General features: G+C 38.9%; 1 protein-coding gene across 4 annotated transcripts in view; it reads left to right on the forward strand.

The window, feature by feature from the left end:
* The window catches only part of inf2 (inverted formin 2), a 92015-nt gene extending 76479 nt beyond the window's left edge, over nt 1–15536 (forward strand). For 2 of the 4 annotated variants that reach the window (XM_016990632.2, XM_062968544.1), the window contains 5 exons: nt 1647–1749; nt 3555–3716; nt 4730–5485; nt 8632–8694; nt 10701–15536. In XM_016990632.2, the coding sequence (XP_016846121.1) occupies nt 1647–1749; nt 3555–3716; nt 4730–5485; nt 8632–8693 (1083 nt within the window). In that variant the 3' untranslated portion in view covers nt 8694; nt 10701–15536. The remainder of the gene's footprint in view (nt 1–1646; nt 1750–3554; nt 3717–4729; nt 5486–8631; nt 8695–10700) is intronic. The other 2 variants (XM_062968543.1, XM_062968545.1) reach the window with 2 other exon arrangements.
* The last annotated feature ends 5149 nt before the right edge of the window (nt 15537–20685 follow it).

Consider the following 20685-nt stretch of genomic DNA (forward strand, 5'->3'; position numbering starts at 1 on the left):
TGAGGGGAGATGACAAGGTCCTTTAGTCCATAAAACTTGAGCGTGGCTAGGAAATAACTTGATATTTGAAACAAGGCTTGAACGTGGAACAAGGTAACTAGGAACAAGAACAAGGTCCGTGGGATAACTTGGTAAAATCCGTGAACAAGGCAAGGATTGATCCTGGGAAACAAGGCAAGGTCCGCAGATAAACAAAGGCTGGGAAGCAAGGCGAAGGCTGGATAGCAAGGCAAGGCTTGGGCAGGAGCGAGGCTTGAATCGGAGCGCGCTGTCCAGACACAACTCGCTCCGTAGGCTGACGAATTGACTCCGCGAAGTTACTACGCGGGCAAAACACCTATATAGAGTCTAACTTTCTCACCGAAGCCGTTCTCTGGGAAACAGAAACGAAAGCTAAACTCCGAGACCAGATGTTAAACTCCTTAAAGATTCTCACGAGAAACAGTCTTAATTGGCAACATTCTTAGCTGCTATCCTCGCACTCCTGCGCGAAGCTGATTCCAAACTTCTCTGTTGTTTACAAAACTCCCGGCGCAAGAACACGGGAGAAGTAGGCTCTGGGGTTGTTTGACATACTTCTGGGACACAACTTTCTTGCAGGTGCAAGGTTCCCAGATCTGCCTGGGGAAGATCTGGCTGAGAGGAATCCAGTTCAGACTGGGAAGGTAAAAAAACCCAAGTTTTCATCTTCAACAGGGATTACAATGTCCTGAGCAGGACTACAAGGCCCATGGGTCATCACAGACCATAATGGTACGATTGTGGGAGTCTTAATTCCTAATATATTTGTTCCCTTCCCTTGAGTTGTTCCCAGGGGCATCCAGCCTGATTGAGAAATCTCGGATTTTCTTTGTGTTCCTTCCAGTATTATATTGGATTAAAATAAACCAACCTGAGGAGCTGGCATAAAAAGTCTCTGATCTTAGCAGGTTCTGATAGAAAATATTCTGGCATAAAGAAAAAATGTACAGGCTTCCCTCACTACTACTTACTACTTACTACTACTAATACTAATACTAATAATGGTTTTATTTCTTGCCTGCCTTTCCTCACGACTTGAGGCGGGTTACAGCATTACTAAAACATAAACAAACACAAAATCATTTTTAGAAACTCGGTAAAATGCATATATTAAAACATATTTCCATAAAAACATATCAAAATACACAAAACAAAAATTAGGCATACTTATACGACAGTTTAGGAACAAACACACTGTGAAAAACTGAAAATTTTGAACTTGCAGGTGCAATACTGAACACTATTTGGCACTGAATCAACTGAGAGATAAAGAGAAAGGCAGTGTGTCATTTGAAAGAGTGGACCAGGGATCGAAGATGGAGTACATGGCTATAGTTTAGATCTGTTAAAAGATCAAATCATCTTATGGTGAGATATCAAGAAGCAAGAAAATCATGTTTATATCTCCAAAATAAAATAGAAAATAACAGGAACAAAATCTGAAACTTTTTTCATTTTCATAATCAGTTTTGATACGTCCCACATCCACGGTATTATGTTTCTCTTCCCTTTTCTCCCTCTCTCTCTTTACTCCGTTTCATCCTGGTTTGCAAAACAGGGTTTATTTCTATTAGACATGTGGCAGCTTAGATGCTATTTTGACATGTTGATATTCCTTCCCTTAGGAAAACAAGGACAGAAAGGAACAAGTGGCAAAGGCTGAAAAAAGGAAGAAGCAACTGGAAGAGGAAGAGGCAAAGAGGCAAAAAGGAGAAAATGGAAAAATAAGTGAGTGGCTCCATCTTATGCACAGTTATTTAGTAGTAAGCCCGATTTATCTAATCAGATTTTATTTCTGATTATTTAATTGTTTGTTAAAATATATATATTGCATCCTATATCATGGGATTTCATGGTATTATGTAAATAAAACAACGTAAGTAGTCTAAAATAATCCCAAATTTAAGCAATAATTGAATTAAAAAGTTAAAAACATATTAATTTAACAGAACAAAACCACTTAAAGGTTACTGTGACAGATCCCCCCTCCTGGGTGTTTCTGCAGCTCCAAACTTTGGGCTTTTTTCAGTCATCTTGCCCCCTTTCTCTTCTTATTCCTTCCTTGGATCGGGACTTGGCTCTTATTGGGTATTTATTTCTTGCCCTGCACTAATGGGAGGGGTTTAATTATGTGTTCTGTTTTTCATGCAACTTGAAGTCTCAATTATCTAGTACCTTTGAGATAATTTAGACTAGTTCTGTACTCACTTCCCTGGAAGTAAAGCTTTAATGGGGTTTGTTTCTGAGCAGAGTTCTATAGTACTGCACTATAAGAAAACACAGAATCACATTATATCTACAGTTCTATATTAGTGAAAATCTGACTCACCATTGCTCATATAATACTTACCCTTTTATAATATAAAACAAGCTGTGCCCTGCCCCACGTTGCTGTGGCCAATTGGAATTGCGCTGAATAGCCTTGCTGCTTCAAAGCCCGGCCGCTTTCTATATAGGGGCATCCTTCCTTGGGCAGGTTGAATGGGACGGAGTAGCCTCGTGGCTTCAAAACCTGAGGGTTTTCTATCTAGGGGGAATCTTGGTTGGCCAGGTTGAACAGCACTGAATAGCCTTGCTGCTTGCAAGCCTAGTCGCTTTCTACCTTGTGGAATTCCTGGTTGGCCAGGTTGAATAGCAATGAATAGTCTCAGTGCAGCAATTTTCCTGTTTTCAGAGTGTTGCTCTTTATTTACTGTCTGATTTTAGAGATTGTATTGTTCTGTATTATTATACCACAGTAATTATTATATATTATATTTATAACCTTATATTATCTGCTTAGAACTGGATTATACGAGGCCCCTTCTACACAGCTGTATAAAATCCACACTGAACTGGATTATATGACAGTGTGGACTCAAGATAATCCAGTTCCAAGCAGATTATCCTGCCTTGGCATTCAGGGTTATATAGGTGTGTGGTAGGGCCTTGAGTCTAAACTGCCATATAATCCAAATCAGATTATCTGTATTTTATAGGCAGTGTGGAAGAGGCCTGATTGAAGAGGCCTTGGGTACCATTAAATGGCTGAGTGGGTTGCTAGGAGACAAAGTGGGCGGAGCTTACACTTCTAACTGGCAGCATGGGGAAAAAAACAGTTCTTCCGCCTCCTCTAATTTGGACTTTATTTTTCTTGTTTTTTTATTGGAAGACACATTTTGGATGGCCATATCTTTTGTGGCCAACTTTGGTGTGATTTGGTTCAGTGAGTTTGTTGTTTACTCCATAGTAAAACAAACATTACATTTTTATATATATAGATAGATTTGGGGGTATAGGAAGACTTTCTGATAAAGGAGGAATGATTATGAAGCTGTTTGCAAGATTTAGAGCAGCAAGAAATGTTTCAAGCAAGTATGAATAGCCTTGCTATAAACCCACCTCATCCTTGGTATGTTTTCAAATAAATTAGCATACCTGTACAGGTAGATCCAAGTCAAAAGGAGACAGTGAATGAATGAAAATAAAATGCACTGGGTCCAGTCAACCCCATCAACAAGATAGCTAATTTTCTCTTTGCTTCCCAAATGCAGTTAAAAAAGGAGTAGTGAAGCAAGATGATGTGTGTGTTATCGACGCGTTGCTGGCTGACATAAGGAAGGGGTTCCAGCTGCGGAAAACTGCCAGAAATAAAGGTGATCCAGATACTCCTGCCAAAGGCTCACCCAGTCAACCTCAAAAAGGGAAAGACACTGGTACGAATAAAAAAATTATTCATCTCCATCCTCCCCACTTCAGTATACAAAAAAAAAAACACTTCTTAGCAGGCTTTCTAGGTGGACATCATCAGGGACTAGGAAGCCACCCTGGCCACCCAGTGGATCTTGGAGGGCCACACTCCACAGTGTCTTTCCCCTTTGTCACCTATTTTTGGTTCCAGCTGGTGGGATCTATTCAAATACGATCTGATCTGATACTCTGAGACTCTTGTGAGGAGACTTGAGCAAACAGCTGGCATAGTTTTGTCCAAAAGTGGTGTTTTGTGGCAAAGTCAAGTACCGGAGGCAAGGGTAATGTGACAATGTGGAGATCCCTGAGGTAAAAAGGCCGAGGAAGAGTACTACAATGAAATAGAGAGAAACCATTTATACCAGAAACCCTGGTTTCATTAAGATGATTTCTGAGGTCAAGGCACTGTAGGAGGTTACTAGAGCAATAAGGAAACTAGTAGTCAGATGATCCTGATGTAAATGGAATAAAGTAAGGATTCACCTTAATAATAAGAAACATAGTGAAAAGTAGTGACTTAAATCTCGAAATTAGGAGATATAAAGGTTCTCCATAGCAGAAGTACAAAATATCACATTCTTATGTTACTCCCTGATTATGATTGGCACTGTAACTATAAGAAGAGGGAGTAACCATGACATTGTTATGCCCTGTTCAAAAATAGGACAACCAAACTGTTTGAAAATTTCCAAAGAAAGACAGCCTGTCACTTTCTGTGGCAATTTGGTCTTTCGTGGCAGGGCATGTGTGCATAATATTGTACATCACCTCTAATGAGTTGGTAGGGGAGAAACATTTAATTACAAGCAGTCATTGTACACAATCAGAATTCTAATTTGCTTCCTTTTTGTGAGGAGAGACAAAATAGTAGTACTATATCCCATCAGTGAATATTCATCAAACATATTTTCATTTGTCATTCACAAAATACCAAAACCAGATACAAGGCTGAATTTCTTGCATTATGTTGATTTTCCAGGCTCAACTGTTCAGGCTGTAAAAGACACAATGAATGAGGAGGATGGTGTGATCGTGCAAAATAACCTGCAAGGATTACTAGAAAAAACAGTCATTTCAGGAGCTGATGCTATAAATGCAAAGCAAGAAGATGTTGTCGACTTACCAGCTTCCCACACATCCTCTGGTGATGGTGGAAATGGCAGGCATACTCCAAGCCATCCTGATCCAGACAAGAGCTCCTTAAATTCCTTTACCTTGGAAAGAATCATGGAGCCCAACAATGGAACAAACTTGCAAGAGAGGACTGTCTCCCACAGCATCCAAGATATGAATGATAATGATTTGGAATTATCTCAGTCATCTTCTTTTATAAAATTTGGGAGCACTGATTCATCCAGCTGGAAGAGTGGAGGTGGCCTAGTTTGCTCAGGAGGCTCAGATTTTGGATTTTGTTCACAGAACAGCCTAAATTCAAATGATCAAGTAAATAAAGACATCAGAAAAAACAGTGTAGTGCAGGACACATCTGGCGAAGTCCAAGGGCTTCCAACTTCCGATGTTCCTGCTGCAACAAAGGAGTCAACAAAAGAAAACAATGAGCCTTCCATAGACTCCTTGCTTGATACTACTCATGAAAAGTCCTTTTCAGAAGAGCCACTGACTGATACTACATGTTCAGCAACAGTCCCTTCAGAGCAAGCCCTTGTTGAAAAAGACAGCCAAAAAGGATCAAACAAGCGACGAAAGAAAAAGAGGCACAGCAAAAGCAATCCAAGTAAGTCATTTTAATTCAAATTGAAAAGATTAGGGTTTAGTCAAAAGACATTCCCCAGTCAGACTGACTTTGAAGACAATGAGGTTTACATTTAATCTTTAGTCCTAAGCAATGTTATATTGGATTGTTGAGAGTTTTCCGGCCTGTATGGCCATGCTCCACATTATATTGATGGAAACATAGTGAGTTTACATTTGATGTGAATTGGGATTAATAACTAGATTTAGATTCTATTTGCTCTTCAAGAGATTGGGCGGGTGGGGTGAAAGTATTTGTCCCATATGGCTATGGTAGCCATGTTCTTTGCTCCTACTGGGCACCATTTTTCCTTCTTGAAAAATATACCAGAGTGTGGTTAGGAAGCATCACTCAGAATTAACTTTGTGATGAAATCAATATGGTTTGGCTATATTGTGGTCTCTGATATAAACTCAGCCCAGAGAAAACACTGTCTGCCCTCCTTCTGATTGTCTTGTGAGGCGGGAGGCAGGCGCATAGTCACTAGGTAGTAAAGAAAGGGTGGAAAAAAGCTGAATGGAAGAAGGGTGGGAAAAATATTCCCTATGTTATTTGAGGCCAATATCAAACTGAAAGTTTTTGGGAACTGTTGTTTCTATGCTATTGCAACACGCATGCACTTCACGATCAGGCAAGAGGCACAAAACTTTTCTGTCAGAGAGGGAATTTCAATCCCTTTCCTCTGCCATTATATATGTAACACACTAGGCACCTGTGAACTTATCAATAAGGCAATCTTTATTCCAAGACTCCAGCCGCTGCTTCCATTGACACTTATGCGAGTGCATGCGTGCATGAGCACATGCGAGGTAAAGAGACACTGAGGGGAGACTTTTTTTCTGCTGTAACACTTTTTGAGGGACTTCGCTTTATTACTTTGAGGTTTAGAGAAGAGAATGGGATTTGCTATATGATAAAACAAGAACTATTTATTTATTTGACTCTTTTGAGGCACATATGCTCAACAGTTTCAGGAACATAAATAATATGGCACAAAATGCTTGATGGGTTAGATTACCTTTGAGTACTTTCTTAAGAGGTTATCACTTCAATACATTTCTGTGAGGCTTTCCTATCATGAAATTCCTTAGCCTTTCCTTCCCAAAATTCCAAAACTGACTTTTAAACTTAAACTAGGACACCTTGTCCTTCCTGAGCTCCTATCTAACCAGCTATCACCAATAACTGTCTCAGTTATCGCAATATTTGAACTCCAGAGAAGCAGCTCATCCTTCCAGATTCCCAACTCAACTCTCAACTGACTAGAATGTTCAGGAATAACTGCTATAACTGCCATTTTAGCCCCGCCCCTCTCTTGGGCCTTAGCATCTGCTTATTTGCATCTGTCCAATCAGGCCACTTCATGCAAATAGCTGCTATCTAGCTCCTCCCCCTGGCTTCTGTTAGAAAGGAGACACACAAAATAGCTGACTAGTTCTTTTTTTTTCTTCACAAAATGGCTGCTCGCAAACCAAGCCCTCAAGGTAGGCCACACACTAATTTTTCCTTCTGCAAGACAAATCCGTTACAGCTATTAAAGATATAAATAATTCTAGGGGTGGAAACCTGGGACCATTTTTTAAAAGGATGAATCAGTGTGCAGAACAGGCAACATAATGTAATCTAGTAAAATGGCCTCTTGATAAATAGTTTTATCCAGAACAAAACCTGCTGATTGAAACAAGGAACAGTAAAGGCATTTTCAATATTAATCTAAACATGATGGGAAAGACCTAAGCATTTATTCTTTGTTGGAAAGTTTGCAAAAGGGAGAAATAACATTTCCCTTTTTAGTTTTATAAACTGATTGGTGACCATAATAACCAAAATTTATCTAGGGTTGGCATTTGTTTAATCCTCCAAAATCTGGCACATTCATTCACCTGAACTTTTCTTAATATAAATCTGATCTACACATCAGTTGAAATGCATAGAGGCATCCATTCTTCTAAAACTGCAGCCATGGGAAGGCAGCAGACATGAAAAGGGTTTAAACCTTTTCCCTACCTTTGCACTCAGGGCCTTTCCAAACAAGCCCCATATCCCAGGATCTGATCCCAGATTTTCTGTTTATCCCAAATTATCTGGCAGTAGGGGCTCATATAATCCAGGCTAAAGCAGAAAACCAGGGATCATATCCTGAGATACAGGGCCTGTCTGGAAGGGCACTAAGATTCTAATTAAAATACCTGCTTTGCCCCAACTCAACCCATGTAAATCTAATTTTCCTTACTCCTAATAGCAGCTCAGTTCCCAATACAAATAACTTCAAGGGAGGGTAGTTTTTGTCAAAGAGACAGCCTGAAGAATGTTTTAAAACGACTTAACTGAATAAATAGGCACCAAATTATCATATTTATTTGATTATAAGATCCACATTAATTTCAGTACCACCAACATAAAAATCTCTCTTTATATAAAAAGTATATTTTACACCCATGATTCTAAGATGCACCCCATTTTTAGAGATGTCTGTATGGGAAAAAGTGCATCTTAGAAACAAGGAAATATAATATTATATATATGGATATATCATTTTATTGCAATTGCTTCTGCAAAAAGTAGAGAACTGTAAAAATTGCAAGAATGGCATCCATCACCTTGAAAGAGGCATTTCTCTCCGTGGCCCCTGTCTCTTCAACCTGCAATGAAAGACCATTTCTAAGGCATTGGCCTAAAACCTGCATTTGACCTTCTTCCCCTCTCTTCCCACTTCAAATGCTTCCTGTCACCTCCAAAAACAGGTTTGGAGGTTTTCCCCACACACATATCACAAGTTTTGGAGGTATTGTATACAGGGAACTCTAGGGAGGAGAGAATCACCCACTTTCCATATCTGCCAACTAAACGAGATCTATCAACAAAGCAGCCTCTTGGCTATCGCATATCACATTAAAAAAAACATAATTTGCCTTCTGTTTTTGTGAGAACTGATTTACCCATGCTGAAATGTACTTAGTCAATCTATTAATCAACTAGAACCTGTATAATTAATTGGCACTGATGTGTTTGATTGATCGACATCCCTGTTTCCCTGACCATTGACTTTAACTCCATGGACGTGTTGTTACAGTTGATATTGCTAATATTGTCTGGCTACATTCAGTGTCTTCTCTTTTATTTGAAAGCAGTGGTTGACACTGATTTAAAAGCGGTGGGTGATACAAAAAGAGGTTGTGAGATACAGTGAGGTATGTAAATCGTCAGGGCGCTTCTCTGTGTAAACTAACCGTCACGTTGGGACTGACTCACACCTAATGACGCTGTTGATCATCACCACGTAAAACTGTGCTTCTGCCTCTGTAGCTAATTATATGCGCTATTTTATTATTTCTTCTTCTTTTTTTGATGATTTTTGCTATCTGGGCTCAATTCCTGCACTACTGGAGTTGCAAGTGATTTTTCTGTTGCTCAGTATTGGGCCCAAGATCTAAGTCTTCTGTGTCAGCCAAGCATCATTTCCTTGCAGGAAAAATGTTGTCTTTTGTTAAAACTGTTAAATGTTGTCAGCCATGTTGGGATAACTGCAGATGTCCGCCCTTTTATACAATCTCTGTTTTCCATTCCCTAAAATCTTGTAAAAATGCCACTTCAGTTATGTGCATCTTCTTGGAAGTAATACAGTAAGACGGCCCACAGTTGTCCTGACTAAATCTTCTGAATGAAACATTTCATGCCAGATCTCCAGGGTTACATTCAGATTGTGTATAAATGGCACAATCGTATGAATACTTTGAAAAGTGTGTAAGGGGTTGTAGCATGGAGGAGAAATCTGTTCCATAGGTTGTGTTCATTCCAGAGCTGGACAAAATCTTTTAATTCCAGTGAAAAGATGTTCAAGTCTGAAATGCCCTCTGACTATTCCCAGAGATGGAAAAGACATATAGAGGAGAACAGTGTATGAGAAATTATTTCCTTGATGGGACAGACACGCACCCCTCAAGCCCTGTTAATTGGAGATCTGGTGTAATCCTAATACTTTTATTCTGGACCTTTACCTATTTGGTCTCAAAAAAAAAAATCATCTGCTCCTTCACTGATGATAATATGCAAGATTTCACCCATCTTGAGGCAAGAAGATGGCCATTTCTGTAGTTGCATATTTTTTTCCTTTTCCTTATGTTTACAAGCAACCATGACATAATCAAATGAATCAAATGATTTCTGAATATCTTCTTATATGATCAATATGTTTGTTGTACCAACCTTTTCTGAGTTTTTCAAGTGTGATTCCGGTGACTGCCCATTATTTTAAAGGAGAACTAGATTAAGATCCCTCAACCACTCCTACTTAGCTAGGATGCCATTCAGATTTTCTTCATCTTCCCAAAACATCTGGAAACCAGGAGCAGGCAGAGCAGGGCTTAAGACTCTTCCAGCCACTCAGAAACCCCAAATAGCCTCTCCATAATCACCCCTCTGACAGCAATGAATTATCACCTAATTAACACATGTTTCAGGAACATTGCTTGGAGGGTAAATCATAGAGAGCATAGCTACTAGAGTGGTTGTGGTAAACCATAATTGGATTGTAGCAGGGCACCTGCAGCCCACTTGCCCCAGCACCGTAGCACCCTTGTTTGCTCTAGATGACAGGTGATATTCATGTGATCTAGACCATATGACGTTTTGAACTGTGGGTCCCAGCAGCCCCCAACTGCATAGTGAATTGTGGAAGATACTGGAAGGCACAGCCCAACAACATCTGGAGAGCCACATGATTCCCACCCTTGATTCCAGATGAAAGAAATTCTAGAAGCCAGAATTCAAAAAGAAGCCATCAAATTTGAAATGGCCATCTCAATAGCAAAGTGATCAATATAGCCTTGTAAATATATGCCTGAAGATTAAATATGCAAGCAATTTTTGGTCACAAGCAATTGTGTGAAGGCCCTTGTGGCTTATTAAATGGAGGATCCCAGAAGTATACATCCGTGTCCCTGTAGGTATAGTCCTTTTCCTTTGAAATGGATGATAAGATAAAATCTACTGGCATTTCATTATCACATTCAGTTTGGAAGATGTACCAACTAAAGTAATTCTCAGCTGTGGCCCCAGAAAATGATCCAAGGATATAGTGTTAAAGCAAAGCAGATTGCAGCCTGGATAAAACTCACACCAAGTACAAGCCCTGGGTTAAGGAAACAAGTTATTTAAAATGGCACTAAAGAAATTGGTTTCTGCTTTTCCTCTGCAGGTGGCACAGCAAGACAGAAAAAATGACAACATAAACTCCAAATCCTGAAGTATATATTACAACAGCCAGCATATGCTATGGAAAACAGCCATGGTAATGAGGTGGCAGCTTTATTTTATCTGGGAAGACTTTGGATATATAGCAGATAACACCCAGATGTAAAAAAAAAACATGCCCAAGCATCAAAGCACCTTTGATATGTGCCTTATGCAAAGTTCCAGTTTTGTACAAATTCCCTCCTGGTTTCATGCCATAGAGAAGACCTTTGGTCAAGCTCACAATTGGATGAAACACTTTTGAATAATCAGATATCAGATTTCTGCAGAAGCAAAAGGGAAGCATGGGTTAATTGGTTCCTCTGAAACCAAATTCCAGGGAAGTTTAAGCCAACAGTATTGTCTTCTGATTGGTTGTTCTCTTGGTCACGCAACAGACTTGACAATTGAACATTATGTGGGACCAAGTTACAAACTTTTGCATTTAAATAGTATGGTTGTGCTATAAGAAGTGCAAATCCTCAACTTCATGACCAATGGTTTCCTGTTCTTGCAAAGAAAAAAATCAGATAAGTGTAACATTTGCCCTATTTATGTGGATAGACATACATGAGGAAATAATTGCTTTAAACAGAAATACAAAACAGTTCAGGTTGGTGGAGGGGAGGTGCTACAAGCAGGTTAATATTTCCCATATTATATTCTCTGCTGTATGGAGGTTGGCCTTTGTCCATCTTTTTATGGTTCTTTCTCTTCATGTTGGACTTGGACTGGACAATCTTTCAAATAGAAGTCTCCCTTCTGTAGAACACTACTCTCCCTTTGAATAGAGGGCTATTGAATAGATGTGAGCCCACCATACTTCCTGTTATGAGTGTAGATGCACATTAAATCATGTGAAATTCAAAGACCAAAGGGTTTAATGCAAACTGCAATGGGAAGAAAATCCTAATTATTCTGCTCACTAGCAAACTCACTCAAAATCCTAAACATTCTAAATAATATAGAGCTCTTATTTTTAAATAGGCCATGTCATTTAAAAACCTGCAGGAAATGCCAGTGAGGAAGCTAGGGAAGATGTTTAACTGCTTCTCTTAACAAAAAAGGAACCAAAAACCTTCCCACCCACAGCCAACTAGAGCTAGGTCCAGTGCCACCAAATGACTAAACTATATAATGACACTGTCCCCACAAACTTAATATGCCATCTTCTCGCCACTTCTAACAGTGTTGCCAACTGTTAGAACTGAGTTACAAGACAATCCAGAAAATAGGAACCAATCAACAGCTTATACGTGTAGAACCCCTATCATAATTTTTCCTGTCAAGCCAGAAATGAATCAGTTTTTTTGTTGGGAAGATACTACAAATGGCAGTTCTTCAACATGGAGAGCAGCCACATTGAGTCTCCATTTTAATCATGGCACGGATTGTTCCATCCTCATATTATCTAGCAATGGCAACAAAATGCCTCAGAATGAGATGGCAATTTTTTGAGGAGACAAAATCCACTGTATAAGTAGAGCCAGGGTCACATTTTGAATGCTGCTTTGTATTAAAAAAAAAACCCAACAATTTCAAATTTGTCTTTTTCAAAAACAGTCTAATAGGTAAGTCTAAAACACTTCTCCCTAATAAGCCAATTGGTTTATATGTGGGGGAATCAAAAACTACAGTCCCATTAGTCCATAGCAAGGGGTTGACCCTTAAAGTATCCTAAAATACCATCAATTATAAGTGTTGATCACTCATGTTGATATCTTGTTTTCAATTCAATCAATTTAAAGGATTGGGTGTAGCCTTGTCTTTGCCTTGCCACTTGGTCTTCACAACAACCTGTTGAAGTAAGTCAGGGTGAAGGAAAAAGTACTTGGCCCAAGTTTGGCCAGTGAGTTTTATGGCTCATGGAGACTGGAAAAGGGTTTCACAAGTCCTTTCCTTAACACTGATACTATTAAACCATCCTGGCCTTCTGAATCATTTTGTCTCCTCCATCTTTAATACATGCAGCACAGGTAAAATTATTTTGGGGACAGGTCTTCTGACTTTACCTGTCATGAAATTAAGGGTATTTTTCCCTCACAATTGATCATTGCTTTCTCAAAATTCACCATCACTTTGCAAGAACAGCTGATGCCAGAGTACAGTCAATGCCAACAGTCTTTTAATCAAAACTTGTTTTTTCTGCTGCAAATCTCTTGATGACTACACGTGTTTTTGTTTAGTTTTGTTTTTCTGCCTAAACTGAAGAAAAGCTATACAGGCTATAGCACAAATGGAATCAAACAGTTTGGGCATTCATAATGGGAACCTGATGTACTACTATAATAACTTAAAATATTTTCTCTCAGTGTTTATAATTAATGTCAAGAATCACAAAGACTTGTACATAGCTTGATATCTTGTATATATTTATTCAAATAATATTGATATATTATTAAATAATTTCATAAGCTGAGCTTGGTAACAAATTTGTGACCAAGGGAAGGTATGTGTTCTTCAAAAAATGAAGTGAAAATTCTGTTATGGTTTCTTCTGCTTGGAATTGGCTTTATCAACACACTGGTGCTCTCCAGTTACATTGCACTCAGCTTCCATTCAGATGACCTTGGAAAAGGGCCAAAGACTCCTGTTTGTCTCAGCATAGCATAGCTGATAGAGCAAGATGCCCTAACACTAGGATGACCCATATACCACCAGCCTCTGAAACCACCATCTCAACACAGGTTCATAGGAGTAGGCAGGATTGCAGAGTCATAGAATCATAGAATAGTAGAGTTGGAAGAGACCTCATGGGCCATCCAGTCCAACCCCCTGCCAAGAAGCAGGAAAACGCATTTAAAGGCATCTGGCTATACCCACATAACCAGAAGCAAAATGATTGCAGAATCTCTGACACCCTACTCTCTACAGGACTGGTAGATTTTAGCATTGGTGTCATCATTTCATGTCTGGCTAAAATAAGACAAGTCTGCAATCCTCTCTGCTCTCCATGGAGGAGGGACATAGTCCAAGCCTGTTCAATAAATAGGCAAGAGGTTTGAGGCATTCCAAAGGGAAGGAGGAAACATCATTCCCTGAAGCACCCCAAGCAGGACATATGCATGAATATGGAATACCAAGACTGTTGTACTTTCATTAGAAGGCAGAATTCATTTTCAAAAAGATAATGATGCTTGACATAATGCAGCAGGAAAAGGTACAATGCAGTAGAAAAAGAGGAAGACTACATTACAGATGGGTCAACTCAATTAAGGAACCCTGAGTTTGCAAGATCTGATCAGGGCTGTGGACAACAGTGTAACTTAGAAATCTCTCGTTTCTAGGATCATCATAAGTCAAAGTCAACTTGATGGCAGTTAGTAACAACAACTAAGGTAGTGTATGCATGCATATATCCTTAACAGGATACTATCCAGTGTATATTAAAATCATCAGCCATGTAGCCTACATGAGACAGATCTAGCATCTTAGTTATCAATCATGACTTTTCCCATGGGGAAGCTGTATCCACAAGATCAGCTATGATCACATAAGTAGAATACCAAGGTTAGGAAAGAGATTGCCTCCTCTTTTTAGTTTGAGCAAACTTGAACTAAAAAGAGACAGTTTTAGGAAAATAGTAGTGAACTGGTGTTACCTGAGATTAATAAAAATAATCCATAGACAAAAACAAAAATGGGGCGTCTCCATAAAGGTAAAACACCTCACAGAAATGAATTATAAAAGGAAAATATACACCTCAATTCATATTCACATGCAAAATATAAATATAATAAATATGTAATACTTATAAGCTCTCAATAGTGTTGAATGGTAACCACCACCTATATGTAATACAGTAATGTTAGAAGGCTAGGACTTGGAAGGATAGCTATGAAAGAACAAGTCAAGATCCTGAAATGTAAAGCTTTATTATAATAATAAAGTCAGGCTAATCCATATCCTATACTTCCCATTTCTATGTATGGTTGTGAAAACTGGACAGTGAAAGAAGCTGATAGAAAGAAAATCAACTCATTTCAGATGTGATACTGAAGAAGAGTTTTGAGGATACCACATATATGTCCAGAAAATAAATAAGTCCTATAACAAATCAAGTCTGAACTCTCCCTAGAAGCCAAGATGACTAAATAGGTTGTCACACTTGGGACATATAATGATCAGATGTGACCCACTAGAAATTATGATAATACTTGGTAATGTGTAGGGCAATTAGAAAAGAGGAAGAGGTGGATAGACCCAATCAAGGAAACCATGACCCTGAGTCTGCAAGATCTGAACAAGATTATTGATAATTTGGTGGTCTCTCATTCATAGGGTTGACGTAAGTCAAAATCGATTTCAAGATGGCTAACAACAGTAATATTATAATATTTATAGTTTTTATGTGAATTTGGTTTGAGGTGTGTGTTGTCTTCTTCTTTGGTCTTCTTTGGGAAAAGAGTCAATGACAATAGTAAAGCTAAGAGACTACAGTCTGTCCTGGTATTCACTGAACATAACTAGTAGGTTCCTAGCAATCATTTCCTCGCAGGTAAGCAGATATAAAGGGTGACTACTTTAAAGCCATATGCAGAAGAGAGCAGAGCTGCAACTCCTTACTCTTGCATATTGAACTACAACTGATTAAAAGCAGTTCGAATTTGCTGTCATCTTATTTAAAAATGTGTCTTGAAAGTCCTAGTACATAAATGTAACAACAGCTGTTGAGTTATGTGAACAGCCTTCCACTGGATTGTATAAAAAGGCAGAAGGGACTTGTGATAATTTCACAACAGAATGTCTCCAACTTTGTGCATACTACCCGAGTGCAATAAACATGCTTATATTTAATAAATTTTCTGGTTTAGCTTTGTTTTTGTAAAAGACACAAAACTTCATAAAATTAATGTTGGAATGTATAAAAATGCATTGTTGTTCCTCTTGCCTAAAGAATTACTGGTTGTCTTCTATAATGCATAACATGGAAGAGGATTGAATGAGTTCTGATTGCCAGCCCTCAATTCACACAGAGTAACAGATATTTCTAATTGCCCAGCTGGTACCTTAATGCATTGTGGGTCCCAGAGTCCTTTGCAACAGACAGACGTTTCTGAAACACACACAATTTGTAAAAGGTTATCTTTAAAAATCAGCACATTCTTCAAGAGCAGATATTGGTGGCTGCCACAGTTACAACAGGATCCTGGAGTTACACTGGGCTGAACTGAAGGGAAAATCTTTTGGGTTAGCAGTTATACAGGGGGCCTTTGGTATCCACTGACATTTGGTTCCAGCATGATGGTGATGAAGTGATGATGATATATAGATGTATCGGGACACCAAATCATAGCCTAATTTGGCTTACTCATTTCAATTACAGTTACAACAGTTATGACTTGTTAATTTCAATTAATGAGAAGACTGATACTGCATTTCATTTACAAGACTTGTTATATAGTATTCTATATTCTATACTTATTTGGGGGGGGGGGAGAGCAAAACATGATTTTTCACAAAAGGCACAGTACTTTTATGGCCCTCTTCAAAATCTGTTCATAAATTAGCTTTGAAATTTGGAAGGGACTGTTCCATGAAGACTCACACAGACTGATCCCAATTCTTTTCTTCCCACAAACACGGTCTTTCTTCTATCTATGAATTTCTTTAAATACATTCTTGACACAGCTACAAAATTCTGGAAAGCAATAGGTGTTCTTAGAAAGTGGTGGCACAACATGGACAACACTAGAGTTTGGTGTGGTTGCAAAGGCAATTTTTGGTTATACAGTATATGAGTTAGCAATTAAATTATCCAACCACCAGAGGGCTCAAATTTTAAGAAATAAAAGAAATTTGATTTTGTTTTCCTGTGGAATGTAGTTGTGTATTCCACCGGGAGGCACAGTACAACCCCCATATCCACAGAGGATACATTACTGAACTTAGCATGGAATCAGGAAACCATGGATAGTTGTGAACCCTGTTGAAATAACGTCCATAGGAAATTATTATCGAAAGTATTATCGATACTTTCGAATCACTTGGAGGATATAAAAAATGTAGATGTGACATATTTAGTCAAATGCAGGTGGGTGATACCACAGGTACTGGTCCCATGGGTACCAGGGTTGTATTGTAGTCAGAGGAAGAACTCCTGAAGCATCTAAACTTGCCCCTATGAGACTGCTTTGTTGGTAGGACATGCTCTACCTGTCTAACTATTGCAACTTTGTCACAGTTTTCCCTTTATATCCATATTCCCACATGAATGTTCTTGCTCACTTACTGAGTGTTTACTTTGATCTACAGTCAGCTCTCCATATCTACTGATTCTGCATCTTTGGATTCAACCAAACACAGCTTGATTCCAAACAATTCAAAAATCATTTCCAAAAAAACTTTGATTTTTCTACTGTATATAACAAACACCATTTTATTATATAATATAATGTGACTTGAGCATCCACAGATGTTGGTATCAGTGAAAGGTTCTGCAATCAAACTCCAGCAGACACTGAGGACCCACTGTATGTCTTTCCTAAGTGTAGTGAATTTAGACAAGACACATTTATTTCTTGAAGGTTTTCATTTTGTATTATGATTTTAAAATGGTCCACAGAAACTTTTTTTCTGAAGCTCTTTTATTCTTTTGCCCTGAGGCTAAGGTTTTGATTTTGAGAAAGGTAGTATTTGGCATAATGGGCTCCAGTCTCCTTCGATCAATCTGCTGTTTCGCTTAAGGAAGTTAAAAAGTCCTGCCAAGTCATCACTTGAAAATCTATGTGTTCCCAACGCCAGTATGGGCATTAAGCCCTCCATGCATTGCATCTGAAATCCTGACAGTTCAATTGTCAATGAATATTAACCAAACAGGCAGTTTCGGACACAGTACCAAGCAGCATTTTGCAGGTTATGCTTCAGGATCTTCCAGAGGACTTTTGTGTTTCTATAAGAAGAAAAAAACTATCATTTCTGCAAATCCAGACTAGGGACACATTTACACTGACTATTTAGATTAATGTGAACCCAGTGGAAAAGGATGCAGTATTGGTGCTGTAGTCCTGGATCTGGTTCGAAACCTGGATGGTGCTGCTTGTATAAACTGCAGAGGCAGTTCCAGACTTAGCAGAAGTTGTGGCTTGACAGCGGCAGAGAATGCAGGTTTTGTGACTTTCCCCTCCATAATGAACTTATTCAGATCACCAATGTGCCCTGTCCCTTAATCGCTTTCACCGTTCAGTGCGTTTATACAAAAATTTGCTGATTCGCATTAAGGGCTCAATTTCAAAGTATTCTCCAACTTTGAGAATCTCAGTTTAAAGCCCTTAAAGCATGCTGCAGCAAACATCATATAAGCATCACATTGTCAAGCTGCCCTCAAGCTGCATTAAATGTTCTATGTAAATGTGCCCTATGAGAAATAATTGTTACTGTACATCTGTACCCATAGTTACATTTGTGCCCATAGAATAAAGCTGAAACTCTGCCAGCCCTAAAACTGTCCCATATCCATAGCTATATTTGTAGCATTTTAATTGTTATAGTTCCTTCCTCAGAAATAATGAGATTTGTAGTTTTGTATACAGTATTACCTCTGTATCTTCAGGACCAGCATCCATGATTTCATTTATTCATGTCCAACAAAATATGTCCTCTCTGTGCATTTTCTCAGTCACACAGGTACTTTTAGATGTGACAGCGTGGCAGGGAGGGGGAGAATAGACATATAGAGTAGGTACAGTCAACTATCTGTATCCACAAGTTCTGCATCCATGGGTTCAACCAACCAGAGCTCAAAACATTTTGAAAAAAATCCATCTCCCAGAGTAGCATAGTTTTGAAATTTTTTTAAAAATAAACAGAGAAGCAATTAAGGGAAAGCAGAAAACATTTGTTGGTTTAATGTCTCTCTACCATCGGAAGTGCAATGCTGACCATTTCAGCAAAACAGGAATCAAGTGGGATTAAAAGTTTGCCCCCAAAATATGCCCCAAAAGATGTCACTGGCACAGACAAGATACAGATAACCTGCAGACACGTGTACCATCACATACAAAAAAAGCACCTCTGACGTGGAAAAAATAAAGATGAAGTCAATTTTTACCCATTTTACAAAAGGTACTCACAGCAGATCCTTTGCCTATTGATGCCTATGGAACACCCAAAATAAAGTTTGCAGCATGTGATAGAACCCATAGGAACCAGTATGCAAGGGCATCAGAAACAGGGCATAAGACTGTGTGATAAGGTCCCAAAACTAACATTCAAGAGTGGTTTCACTAAATCTCAAAAATAAGAGTTTGTCTGAGTTTGAAATCCTGTGTATTAGTTAGTGCAAACTTAATATTGCAATTTTTTCTCATCTTTAACAACTACATGGTGGGCAGACACAATATGAACCTCTCCATCCAGGGGAAAACAGGAAGAATTGTATATAATCAGTATTAAAGAGGTTTTAAAAGTACCGGAATTCCCAAGATACACCATATTCAAGGTAAAAAAAAAGAACTGATATATTCTCCATATCCACAAGTTCTCCATCCATGGATTCAATCACCTACAGCTTGTAAATACATTCTTTAAAAAGGGTTCCGAAAACTTTGATTTTGCCCTTTTTATATAAAGGAAACTATTTTCTTCTACTATTATATATAACGGTACTTTAAAATTCACATGGATGCTGGAAGAAAACCTTAGTGGATACCAAGGGTCTACTGTAATCAAACAGAAGAAAATAAAACATCATAAATTTTCTCAACTCATCACAATCCCAACAGGATTTAGGAAATGTTGCTTCCTCTACCAATGACTTTCCCCCTCTGACCCTCAAAGGATTGCTCAGGGAGCTGGTTTCCTGACATTTTTGCTTTAAAGCAATAAACAGCACAATAAATCGCTTTTTAACACGGAACAGGAAGGAAAATCCACAAAATACCTTTTAATGACAGATGTAATTATTTCAATTATCGTTGAGGTTGGGCAAGGAATAAGCCATAGGGTTGTTGTATGTCTTTCGGGCTGTGTGGCCATGTTCCAGAAGCATTCTCTCCTGACGTTTCGCCCACATCTATGGCAGGCATCCTCAGAGGCAACCTCTGAGGATGCCTGCCATAGATGTGGGCGAAACGTCAGGAGAGAATGCTTCTGGAACATGGCCACACAGCCCGAAAGACATACAACAACCCTGTGATCCCGGCCATGAAAGCCTTCGACAACACGAATAAGCCATAGTTTAGACAATACAAAATGTGGTTTCTGACAGTTTAATAGTGAATTAATGCTTCCCTTTTCCATTTCTCTTGCATGGAGGCAACTTTATAACAACTTTGGTACATTGTGATCTCAGATCAGATCACTGTAATAAGCACGGTTTCTTTTCTAGTTCAACCAAAATGTCTTGGAAGAGGTTTTTCTGAGAATATTTTTGAATATATTTTTCCAAACCCAATCCACTCTTTGCGGGAAAAGAGAACCACTTCCCCTTAGAATTGGAGAACACTAAGGGAAAGTGTAGTTGGAAGAGCCTCACCTGACATACAGATAATACACAACTAAACAGGACAGGAAAAGATATTTAAAGGTGGGCTTAAAGCTAACCTTAATAACTGTGGCATAGACACCGGGAACTGAGAAGTCCTGGCTCTTGAGCGCTCTAACTGGAGGTCAGCTGTAACCAGCAGTGCTGCGGTATTCGAAGAGGCATGAATGGAAGGTGAAAGGGATACATGTGCCAAAAGAAGGTTCATCAAGTCAACCCTGACCAGGATCACCTTCCACCTGGAAAGCAATGTCTTCACTGCGGAATAAATTGCGGTCTCCACAGCTACCTACGTATCCACCGCCAAGACACTACACTTGGAGGGCCATCCTACTCAGACAGTGAGAGATTGCCTAAGTAAGTAAATACCCAACTAAAACAATGCTAAAGGATACCTATCCAATCTAGTTAAAGATAAGTCCACTCCTCTCCAAGTCAATGAATTCTACCATCAAATAGCTCTTAC

This window comes from Anolis carolinensis, chromosome 1 (assembly GCF_035594765.1).
Source record: "Anolis carolinensis isolate JA03-04 chromosome 1, rAnoCar3.1.pri, whole genome shotgun sequence".
NCBI lineage: Eukaryota > Metazoa > Chordata > Lepidosauria > Squamata > Dactyloidae > Anolis > Anolis carolinensis.